Source organism: Perna viridis, chromosome 12 (genome assembly GCF_037379345.1).
Source record: "Perna viridis isolate PV_CMFRI_1.1 ecotype Kerala chromosome 12, ASM3737934v1, whole genome shotgun sequence".
NCBI classification, from domain to species: Eukaryota; Metazoa; Mollusca; class Bivalvia; order Mytilida; family Mytilidae; genus Perna; species Perna viridis.
In genome coordinates, this window is record NC_142456.1 from 14801037 (window position 1) to 14814463 (window position 13427).

A 13427-nucleotide genomic window follows, 5' to 3' on the forward strand; every position below is an offset into this window, starting at 1 on the left:
ACAAATACAAATATTTTATTGGCTCAAACTCAGATATAAGAAATGGTTAAGGCCCATTATATGCAAAGATATATATATGACATTATCAATAAACATATATAATGTTGAGACTATAACAATAATTTGGCAATTACACTGAAATATGAAATAATTATAATGAAGTTTTCCTTAGATCAAGGAATTTAGATATGAAGGAGGAAGACATTTTAAGAACAGGAAGAGAGTTGTTATTTAAAATTAGGTTTACTTTTATGGTTACATCTTTATTATTTAAATTTTCATAGTAGTTGCAAATTTTATTTTGAAATATATTTCTTTGTGTATTATATGCACTACAACTAAATAAAAAGTGTATTTCATCTTTAATTTTTTCACTATTACAAACTGGAAATAATCTATTATTTCTATGAATGTTCAAATGTCTTCCTTTTTTAATCATTAAATGATGTACACTAATTCTAAGTTTGCACAGATTAGATATATCAGATAAACAAGATAATTTTTCTACGTAAGCTGGTCTTATACTCATTTCAAAGACTCTTTGGAAAAATGACAATTTCGAAGAGCTATATATTCTGGAATTTTGTTCTTGGGTACACTGGTCAAAAATTCTTTGTTTGATTTGCTCCAAGTGTAGCTTAAGCAAGCTTTGTTTATTTATTAAGTAACTATATAATCCTTCAATTTGTTTTGTCCATAAATTTGACAATGTATTATATATTTCATATAGTAGAGTGTTTGATCAGATAAAATGTGATTCAAATACCTAATAGCTGCAATGTTTATTTTACTTGGGGGCTCTACAGTGGACCCCTAATATCTCTTTAATAAATTTGATATGGTTTTTTTTTCATATGGGTCAGAATCTTTCAAAGGTACATCAAAACCCCAAATTTCACTACAATATAAAAAAAAATGGGAGTAACAAGTGAATCAAATAATTTTTCCAAGAGTCTACAAGGGTTATACATACCAACAGTTTTTCTAATTTTAAATAATGCTTTTCTTGCTTTTTCAGTTAGTGAATTTATAGCTAAATTAAAATTACCGTTATGTTTCATAGTGATGCCCAAGTAGTCATAGTGTGACACAGTTTCAATATTCAAATTATTATATATGAATGTATTTTTATGAATTTTCCCATTTGAATTAAACACTATAACTTTAGATTTATCAGTGTTAACTTGAAGATTCCATGAATCACAATATGTATATAATTTGTTTAGACAATTTTGTAGCCTTGATTGGCTCTCAGACAATAATACAATATCATCAGCATATAACAGTATATTTAAAGAAGAGTCTTCAATGACAACTGGATCCAAACTGGGTTGGTTAAGATGTTTTACTAAGTCGTCAATAAAGAAATGAAACAGACGAGGACTCAATACGTCACCTTGTTTAACACCGCGTTCAGAGGGAAATGTTGAGCTGAGTCCATTTAAAAATTTTATTTTATATGATGTGTTAGAGTACATTGAAAATGCAATTTTAAATATATATCCAGGAGTGTTGTTTTTTAAGAGTTTGTAAAATAAACCTATCCTCCAAATGGTATCAAATGCTTTCATTAAATCAATGAAAGCAGCAAATAGTTTTTTGCGTTTTTGTTTGAAGTTGTCGACGATGGTTTTTTTAGTGTAAAGATATGGTCTGCTGTGCGATTTTTTTCTTTAAAGCCAATCTGGTTTTTGCTAATGAGATTGTTTCTGTAGATAAATCTGGACAGTCTATTAAATACTATTTTATTAAAAAGCTTCCCTAAATTGGACGCAATAGAGATTCCTCTATAATTACTTGGGTCTAGCTTGCTACCTTTTTGTATATTAGCACTAAAAGGTTTTCATTCCAAACTTTTGGGAAAAGACCATTTTTTAAGATTAAGTTAAACAGTTTTTTAAGTGGTTTCAACAAAACTGGAATAGCATTTTTTCAGCATTTCATTTGATATCATATCTGATGAAGATGATTTTCAATTTCGTAGTGAGCGAATAGCTTTCAATATTTCCTCTTCTTTAATTTCCTCATATGCTGACTTAGTGTTTAAATTTTCAAGTAAAGACATGAATTCTTTATTCATGTTGGTTTGAAAAGCATTATTTTTATCACATGCTTTATTAAGCTCTTTGTAAAAGTCAATAAAAGCATTATGATTGATGTTTGTTTCATTAGATTTAGAGTTTTTATTTTTATCAAGTTTAAAAAACTTTACTTAATACTTTTTGACAAATAAGTATTTGATTGATACTTTAACACACAGTTCTACTAAATATTTACGTTAGTCCAAAAGTAATATCAAGGTTTCAAAACTGACCTGTATGAAATGTACGATTGTAAAAAGATATGATTAATGGAAAATATATAACCTGGAATGAACTGTTCGAATATTTGACTTTCAGTGGAGGTATTTTATTTCAATTAGGAAACTGTGGTTATTATAATTAAATCTAATATATAGTTCTTTGTGTTTACAGTTGAATCTTATGTATATTTTGTTTTTCTTTTTAATGTTCCTGTTGGACGTAATTTGTTGGAATATTTTTTGTTTGTTTTCATTTTGATGGGACCACTCTTTCCTTTGTGGTGATACTTTTTTTTACATTGATTTGAACGTACTTGTGTTTATCTATACAATTTCCAACTCTTACATATGTACACTTTACTTATATTTGCTTACCCTTCCGGTGCAACTGGTTCATCTTCCCAGTTTCAGTGAAGTTCGGATTGACTCATATACTTTTGATTTTGCCCCGTGCAGGTCCGGGTGTTAAAAGAATAGGCCTGCAGCAGCGCTAAGCTTGTCGTAAAAGGCGACTATATAATGCTTAGAACCCTAGCCGCGGGCTAGGGAGCTCTGCCCACATAGCAACTGGGATGTGTGCCCCAGGTGGTGGAATGGGGTACCCCTGGCGTGTTACATGCTGGGGTTGTCAGGCTATAATACGGAAAACCTGACCGCAAACCATAGTGGTGCATCGTGTTGGGAAAGATGCCACCTTCCTCGCACGTTAAAGAACCCTACTGTGATATTGTCCCGGAGTAGGAACCATAGGGCTCCGCCACAGGAGGCTAAATTGCCCGACCCTACCCACCTCTCCCTATTTCCAGTGGCAATCAAAATTTGTCGACCCCATTGTCCTTGTGTCCCATTCCTTTTTCATTTTTCATTTCGTCATCATTTCATCATCAATTTCATGTTCATCGTCTGAATATAGCTGAAATATTGCTGCTCGGACGTTAAACCCCAACAAACAAACAAACAAACAAAAACTTTTGATTTTATGTTCATGTTATTTTGGTAATTTTATGTTCTTTTTAGTGCGTATGCGTTTTCTTTGTCTATTCGTTATCCCTGGATGTTGTTTTTTTTTATTATTATTACTGTTCGAATCCTGGTTCCCTATTTATCCTTTAACTCCTTTGATTTCTATTACCACGTAATAAATACAATTTACTATACTGAGAAAAACTTCATCATTTGACTGTAACAAGATTTTAGCTTATTTCTGGATTTGTGTGATTACCAAAAAGTCAATAAAATAATTGTTGGAAATAATTTATTTGGTATTCATGTTCACAAACTAAATCCAATGAGTGAAAAGCTGATTTTCTAACAACAACATCTACTTCTGAGGTACCATTAATGAAACTATGAACATAGAGCCAAAACGCAGCTGTAAAACCGCATTGATAAAATACAAGTAGGTTGTAACACTGGCTTTTTTTTATCATAAATATGTTTAAATCTTTAGCGTTACACAAAAAGAGGGGTCACCAATAAATTATCAATTTGTACACAAGAATTCATTATAAATAACAAGATGAGGCAATATTTCAGCTATATTCAGGCGATAACAAGATGAGGAAACCAGCTAAGTGAATGAAAACAATGCGTTGAACGTCGCTATGAAAAAAGCATACACAAACTTTCCACATTTACAAACCTGCGAGTATGTAGATACATTCTTTTTTTAATTTTCACACTTGCAAATATGACTGAACCCTGCACATCCGTTCTGACAATTTTCTTGACAAACCCCGTCCATTCCAGAAATTGTGTCAAACATACCTATTGCATAACAGTTGCGTGCCTTTTTACAGTAACAGCTACATAAATCGTCGGTGCTAGCAAGGTACTTCATTCCACAGAAAATGTTACACCAGCTTTCGTAACCCAAACCATCGAAGACACCAACACCAATACAGAATGATTTCTCATCAGCTGCACATGTTGGGTTATGATTTTCGCTGGAATTATTTGGTGTTGTAGGTGGCGATGATGTGCTACCCGGTCGGATTTTCCGTTGTCGGCGATGGTGAAGAAGTCACTTTCGTTGTTGTCGGGACTGGACTTGATGTAGATCCTGGCGATTTCGTTTTTGCTGGATTAGAACCACCGTCGCCATCAATGGCGATATCTGCACAGTTGATAAATGTTTCCTGTGAACCACATCCTTGGCAGCACTCTCCAATTATTTTATCACATCCATTGCTATTTCCTGTAATGATATGTACTTTAAAAATATAGGTTCTATAGGTGCCTATTTTGTACTTCGTCACGCCTGGCTGTCCGGCTATTTCTAGTACATGTTTGTCGAGGCACTTCTGCTTAACCTGTGTAGTGATATCATTCTGTGGGCATATCTTAAATTGCATGTAGCCCAAATGGTTAGCTGTAACAAGAATCTCGACGTCGATGTCTTGACCTTTATGATACCTCCGTCCGATGAAACCAGTAGCATAAACTCCACCGGCCTCGTGTTCACGCTCTTCGTCATAGGGGTCGTCACAAGCGCCACATTTGCCGTCGTTTCGGTACCATTGTTTCTAAAAAAAGATTTTAAATCTAAAAAAAACAATGGTCTATTTCAAAATCTACTAAAGAACAAAGATGAAGTAACAATATTAATGATCAACAAGTAAACAAAACGACACAAAAAACGAGCATATACAAGAACAGACAATGAACCAATCTCACTACAAAAGATTTGAAGTAGGTCATAACTAACATTCTAGTTCATAGATTTTCCAAGTTTCTCTCAACGATAACCTTGAATGAACACGCATAAGGAGTTTAATAAAAACAAAAACAAAAAACAAAAAAAAAACAAAAAAAACTTTGTTTCAAGATAATTGTGTCCTAATAAAGGCATTCCAATTTTCTTTAACATTTTATTTGGATTCTGTATGGATTTTTCACTATTTTGTAAACTATAAAAAACTGGTGTATATATATAACTCGAATAATCCAGTCCCTCTCCGTATCCCTTTCTCTTCTACTCTGTAATAGAGATACAATAAAATGCCGTTGATTCGTAAAAAAGAAACCACGAGCCCGAAGAGCGAGCTATTTCTTTTTGGCGTATCAACAGCATTTCATTGTTTCTATTACTTAAACTATTGCTTTGACGCCCCGAATTAATATGTTTTGACTTCCAATTAAGTATTTTGTGGAGTAACTCAAGTTAGTTAAATTCGTTTCGGTTATCTATTTGGGTACTTTCAACATTAATGCATTCATTCGTTTAATTAAAGACGTTTCGATTGGAACCTTGACCTACAGCAGCTTTAATCCATATCACGTTGTCGATAAGGAAAAGTCTAACACTATAGAGTCAGATCGTCAACTCTACTTTTCTTTAAAGTATCCGATCGGGATTTCTATAATGATAATGTTTCCAAAAGAAAAAGCTAAAAGGTTTACCTCCATTTCTTTCTTTTTTAGAAAAAAAAAAACAACCTTACTAGTATTTCATTTAAACATACAAGTATGTGGTCCTTACAAGTAACTATGATATCATACAAAATAAAGTACATGTAATCTATTTTGACGTGTAGTTGTATTTTAAAATATGACACACTAAAAGGGATTTGTATGGTAGACGGGCATGTGAAAATAGAAGAAGAGTGCTTCTGTGTATGGATCATATAGTGAGTGTGTAAAACATGTTGGGCAAGAATCCATCATTTAGACACTGTAATTTGATAAATTGTACCATCAGAATCAAGTAAGAAAGATGCGATTTTTCATTTCATTTTGTTTAAGCGAGTTAAAGTGTCACTAAAATGCACTACAAATGTACATTTCAAGGTCACGAAACGCTCCAAAAACCTCATTTTTCTTACGTTCCATTGCAAAAAGTACCCAACACTCAGTAATTCAGCAATCAAAATGTTTATTTCAAATAAAGAAAATGTCTTTGAATGAAACTATATTGTCAGAGAGTAATCAAGGAAACCAAGGTTATAGCGGTAATCAAAAGAATGTAATCCAGGGACAAAGACCAGACATGGAAAACAGACATACACAACAAAGAACATAAAGTAACTAAAATAAGTTGCTCATAAAAAGTCAAGTCCGGGGTAGACAAACGAGGAAAGGAAAACTACGACCCGTTGAATAAATCAGTTTTCATGGTGCTGATAGATACATCATAATGATCCACGAGTTCATGATGACGACCATAAAACTTCTGTAGTGATGACTTCAATCTTGTAACAACATAACCCTGTTCCAGAAGCCTATTTGTTAGAGTTCTAGTGCGATATAAAATGCCTGCGTAGTTTCGGCAAGCTCTGGCATAACGTATGAGTTGTGATATGAACACTCCATACGCAAGAACCGAAGGGATGTTGCCACAGATGAAAGGAAAGTTGACAATTCTGAATGAAAAGTCATCACGTTTGTCGTAAAGTTTGGTTAATAGTTTTCCTTTACCATCGATTTCTAAGTGTAGGTCAAGAACAGGCGCTGTCTTCACAGTGTCTGTAGTATCCTTTATCTCAAGTTCTTTTGGGTAGATGCGATGTATCAAATCCCCGAAATTAGGATTGTTTAAAGATAATACGTCATCTATATAGCGGAAACTGAGATTGAAGGATCGTCAGATCGGCGGGTTTTTGACTTGCATGTTTCAAGCTTTTCCCATTTTTTCTTGACTTTCATAAAGACTTTTTCGTCATTTCATGCATAATTTTGAATCATCTTCTCACTACTTAGGTATTTATTTGCAGATGATTTTTGTTTGTTTGTTGGGGTTTAACGTCCGAGCAGCAATATTTCAGCTATATTCAGACAATGAACATGAAATTGATGATAAAATGAACATGAAATGATGATGAAATGAAAAAGGGATGGGACACAAGAACAATGGGGTCGACAAATTTTGATTATCATTGGAAATAGGAAGAGGTGGGTAGGGTCGGGCAATTTAGCCTCCTGTGGCGGAGCCCTATAGTTCTTACTCCGGGAGAATACCACAGCAGGGTTCTTTAAAGTGCGAGGAACGTGGCATCTTTCCCAACACGGTCCACCACTATGGTTTGCGGTCAGGTTTTCCGTATTATAGTCTGACAACCCCAGCATGTAACACGCCAGGGGTACCCCATTCCACCACCTGGGGCACACAACCCAATTGCTCTGTGGGCAGAGCGCCCTAGCCCCCGGCTAGGGTTCTGAGCACTATTTAGTCGCCTTTTACGACAAGCTTAGCGCTGCTGCAAGCCTATTCTTTTAACACCAAGTTTTGTCCATTGTTTGTCCACCGTTGATTCGTAAAAAAAGAATCCACTGTTAAAACAATAGGTTGACGTCACAACAATGGTTTAAGTATATGTCTGGATGATTTTGCAAGATGCAAAACAATGCTCCGTGTAATATGGAAAGAGTAATCAAGGGAACCCAGGTTATGGCGAAGACATAACTAAAGACAGTTGAATTACATAATACTGAACCAAATCTGTCAACAAATACCACTTTCTAAGGTTTTTAAGAAGAGTTTTACCGTTTTCCTACGAAGATTAGCAACATCTTTAGATTATTTAGTGAACTGATAATAAAATTCCAACTTTATTCAATACTTCAGTTCTGAGATTGTTCTATAATTTTCATTTATAAGTGCTGAATGTGCGAATAATTTAATTTAGTAAAAGACATTGATGAGATTTATTTATTTAGTTAAAAAAGGTTGATCGTGTTGTCTTCAACTGAAGCGAAATCAAATCAGAACTTGTGATAGTTGTTCATGGTCGAACTACAATTTTCAACATACGGGCTTTTACTTGTAAAATTTGTTTGAATTGTCTTTTAAATATGACTCCACTTTCCAATGTCTTTTAAATTTGACTCCAATGTTATGTTTTGAGAGCATTTTTTTAGAAGACAGAAGAGAGAAACAATTTACAAAATGCAAAACAAACTTTTTTAAATGGATGTTATCAAGCAGCTTAGACTCCATAAAAACATATCCTCATTAATCAGTTTCAACAGGAGAGGATTAATTTCATCTGCATTTCTTGACACGACCACATGGTTACCAATGTTAGGTTTTCCAGAAGTAACATAGGTAATACTAATACGAGACAGTCTTGTAAGAGTTCGACGAAGATCACTTAACAATATACCATCCATTGCATCGTTTTATGAGAATGTTCACGCTAATATTAAGGCATTTAGTTATTTATATATTTTTTTTAATTAGATGATGGCATTAAATATATTGTAGTTTTTTTTTAAATGTTTGAATAATAAGCGATCTTGTCTGAAATGAAATATATGTCGTTAAGGAATTAAAGTCGTATGCCAATGTTAGCGAATTTGTATATTTAACAGGTGCAGCTGCATCGTCAACCTGTGTTATTGGGGAATGCACTTTTTAATTTAAATGACTGACCAGGAGAAATTTCGTCTCGCCGTGATAAGTGTAATTATAACAATGATTTCCAATTTTACAGGGCTAGATTTTGCATTTGACCTTTTCCTTAGGTTCATGAAAATGAATGGTATATTTCAGATCGTTCTTTTATCTTTTGTATCAAAACAAATCTACACCACCTTAAATGGTCTAAAAGGTAAAACAAATAATCCAGAAAGAAGTACAAAGTACATTACGCAGGTGAAATCCTTACAAACGGAAAACCAAGTAAAGAAGAAGTCAATACTGACAAATCAACAGCTCGAATTTAAGTAAATTTTTGCACTCCAGATAAGAATCATGCAAAATGTGATTCATGGTTGGAACGCCTACATATTTTTTATTACCGATATTTTCTTTAACATGATTAAGGAAACAGAAATAAGCATCTGACTTTTCATAGAACCCTTTTTCTTAGGAGATAAAAAAATACATACAATGTATTGTATAATTCAAAGTTAATGGAGATAACTCTGTAATTATAAATGACACTAAAATTAAATAGAAACTGTTGGATTTCTAATGTAGATTATCTCATTTAAAGTAAGGGCAGACAGATTGAAAAGAATAATTATACATTTCATAATATAGACCTTAAAAGCAACTAAATAATAAATATACAAATGCGTAGACTTTTTTAGTGTATCACGTATTACAAAATTTGCATGATTTTTACCAAGATCCGTACTTAAGTGCTACAAATGTATTCTCTGTAAGATTCAGGCAGTGGGTGAATCATTTTGGAAAAACACACAAGTCTTTCATTGATATTTTATCAAAATTTTGTCTGAAATGCAGAAATGGCATTTATTTCTTTTCAAATGTCAGTAAATCGAGGTTTAAGTCATATGAAATGCGTTGAATTTCATCGTTAAAATTAGATACATGTAACTTATGTTATCCCTATCATTCTATTGTAACTTTGAACTCTTTTTTCTGCATTACCTGACACTGATATGCTGTACGAACTGGCAATTCATTTTAAATACAAACTATGCGCCAATTTTGTCCAATTCGTATGTTTTTTAATCTGGGTATGATTCTTAATTTTTCAATTTTGCCTGATTCTTACAGATTCTAGTACTCAATTAAACACAGACTAGAGCGCTGTGGAGGGACTATCATCCGTCCGTGTCCTACAACGTTTGAAAAAAGTAAACTCTGTATGATGAAAACTATCATTGAATTTTTGAAAAATATTTTCATAATGACCAGTTAATAGTAGGAATAAGTGATGAATGACCGTATAGAGTTTCCGTCATGAGTATATATAAACTTGTATCTTATGCTTAAATTTGTACATTCAAATGATTATATAATGTTCCAATTAGTAGAAATTAAACAAAAACATGGATAACATCAGAGAGAAATACAAAAAGTCGTTCTTCTTTTCAGAAACCTGAACTTTAAGTGATTTCCAATTTTCGGAGGTTTTAAAGATGATACAAAACTTTTCGATCAAATCTTAAAATAGGTTTATTCAAAAGTCCTTATGATCTCCATCAAGATGAATGGATGAAAATTATGTAATATTAGTATAAATATTTAGATAGTGAGGACGGACAATGATAATTCCTTCTGGGCAACAATTTGTACTAAATTAGTACTGGTGTTGTTGTTTATCTAAAACGTACTAAGATTAAGAGGGTGTCAATGCAAAAACCAGGCAGTAGGCCGAGTGGGGAGCACATGATAAATTTTGTTTTCATAAATGTTTTACCCATTTCATATCACCAATGCATTTTTTCTAAAGGTTGAAAGTTGGTTTTCATCAATGAAAGAGAAATATATTACATAGAAAGCATTGAATTAATTGAAAAGGGGGAGATAACTCTTTAATTTGCTGCTTTGTTAGGGATTTTAAAAGTCAATTATTACTGCCATCCATCGTCGGTTCAAAGCAAACTTTATACTATCGGACATACATATGATATTTACATGTCATTGACATTGGACAACAAATTCAGTTAAACATGTGAAACACAAATCATAGAATCTGCCTGATTTTAACTTGGACAGCCTCTTGATAGGCATCCTACTGTAATAAATAGACCAAAATTAACTACTTCAATATGAAAGCAAACAAAACGAAACGCGCCTTTAATGTTGAACCGTTTGCTTTTGTGGTCAACATTTTTTTTAATTATTATATAAGTATCTTTTTAAAATTGTTTTTACAGTATCCGTCTTACTTATAGAATAATATGTATTCACGAACGGTTTTAGAGACTTTTTCATTTAAAGAGCACATAATCACATTCGTATAACTTCAAACAATCAGAGACTAAATCATAAGATAAAAACGAAAAAAAAACAGATTTAAGTAACCGTGCATTCGTAACAATGAAATGCCTATGAGCTTAAATTGCCTACAATTCATACAAATGTGTATATCGCCAATGTATTCCGTAAGCTGAGAAGCTTTGAAAATGTACAACAAATCGAGTATTGATCAGATTCACCATTTAGAGGAAACTCCTTCAAATTACCATTATAATAAATGTTTTAATAGTTGTTACAATCAAATGTTGGTCATTATGAATAAAGAACCTTTTGGTTACCAATTTAATATCATGTTTCAAAAAGACAAATCCATGGAACGGAACCAAGATTCTAGCTCAAATCAAAAGAATGTAATCCAGGGACATAGACCAGATGTGGAAGACACACACACACAACAAGGGACACAAAATAATAATAATAATACATACTGTACAAAGCAACAAAAGTAAATGAGCAACTCGGACTCCACTAAAAACTAGGAGCATGGACCAGGTGCACCGGTAGGGTAAGGGTCTTCTGCTTTTATAGAAACACTCGCCGAGATGCTCATGAAAAGTCGATTCCGGGGTAGACGCAAGAGGAAATAAAATAATGACACGTTAATTTCGAACAAATCGGTTCCCTTGGTGCAGATTCACAAATTTTTATTCTGAGGAAGACTTACACTTATTCAAGAAATATCTCATGATTAATAACAGAAATAAACTGAAAATTACTTGTTCTAAATTAAGATATTATTTCTTTCATTTCCAAATTTGTGTCATGCCGTAATTTTTAGCTTTCATACCCATACCAGATGACTGTGGCCAATTCAATATATATAACAAGTTGTCTTTGATGTGTTCAATTTTATTTCATGGATGATTTAATTCATAGTCGATATGTTTTATTGGAGCGAGTTGTAATGACGTGTGATATAATGAGTTGTAAAAATCATCCAATAAAATTGGACTTAATTCTAGCCTTTTTTCGGCTGTCCGACGATTTTGAACATGTAGGTAGGTATCTGGAATAAAGAAAGGACAATACTCATGGATTATTGACCTATTATGAGAATAAATATGATATCGTGTTGTTTTATGGGGCGGATACAGATACTTTGAAAAGGAGGGTCTTAAGAAAGACTGGGTGCTAGGACATTATATGCCATTTGTTTTCAATTCTATACACGAAAATGACAAATTTTCCAATAAAAAGGGGGTACCAACTCCCTACACCCCTCTGGATCCGCCACTGCTTTTTTATGGGTTTTCAACACTTTTGTTTTGGTAGGGTTCTATTTACTGACTTGGGGATACTGATCAATAAAATTGATTTTTTTTCTTTTGATTTGCTTACTGGGGGGAGAAAGTAATTACATGAAAAACTAAAAACAAAAATGAATATCCGTTCTCATTTTAATATACAATGTACCTCCAGAAATTTGACCGTACATTTGTGTCAGGAAATACAAAGTTATTCCTAGAAAAAATAATTACCATATGAAGAATGGAGACTAATAAACATATAATTGAAGGATTTTTAATGGGTATCCGTACTAAATACGAGAAATAACTCAAATCGTAGAATTTTGGCCAAAAGCGCATGCGCAAAGAATTGATAAATAAATATAGCGTTCCTACTCGAAGTAAATCATTGAAGTACTTGTGTAGTGACTATTTCTATTTATTTCTGTCTGTATTATAAGGAGTCCTTTTATACTGCAAGTACTTGTATAGGTGAAAGGTCAAACTGTTTCTATCTACAATGTGGATCTCGATCATTTAACTTAAAGGATTTTTTAATAATTGAAACAATTTTCTGTACTTCAAGTTTGTTTTTTTTACTTTCATCTTATATGTCAACCACTAAAAAAATAAATATGCTTCTTTTCAATTTTTTATTTATTTTATTTTAAAATTTGTTTTGTATTTTTAAGCAACCCAATCAACAATTTTAGCTCGATATTTGTTAATTAATTTTTTTTTTAAATTCTCACTTATGAGTTGCTTTGAAATAATGTGGTACAGAAAAAGCGAGTACTCTTACGAGGTAAATACAGATTCTTGTCTTTGGTCCTATTTGTTAAAAGCCCCGTGCGGGTCCGGGCGTCAAAAGAATAGTCCCGCAGCAGCGCTAAGCTTGTCGTAAGAGGCGACTAAATAGTTCTCAGAACCCTAGCAGGGGAGCTAGGGCGCTCTGCCCACAGAGCAACTGGGTTGTGTGCCGCAGGTGGTGGAATGGGGTACCCCTGGCGTGTTACATGCTGGGGTCGTCAGGCCATAATACGGAAAACCTGACCGCAAATCATAGTGGTGCACCGTGTTGGGAAAGATGCCACGTTCCTCGCAAGTTAAAGAACCCTTCTGTGGTATTCCCGGAGTAGGAATCATAGGTCTCCGCCACAGGAGGCTAAATTGCCCGATCCTACCCACATCTGCCTATTTCCAGTGGCAATTAAAATTTGTCGCC

The 13427-nt window shown here is 33.4% G+C and overlaps 1 protein-coding gene across 1 annotated transcript; it reads right to left on the minus strand.

The window, feature by feature from the left end:
- Positions 1-4284: 4284 nt before the first annotated feature.
- Positions 4285-5710, minus strand: LOC148601332 (uncharacterized). Its single transcript, XM_088556384.1, has 2 exons — positions 5705-5710; positions 4285-4827 (listed from the first exon to the last, which is right to left on the minus strand). The coding sequence occupies exons 1-2, from the start codon at positions 5708-5710 to the stop codon at positions 4285-4287; spliced, it is 549 nt and encodes a 182-aa protein (XP_088412510.1).
- Between the last annotated feature and the right edge of the window lie 7717 nt (positions 5711-13427).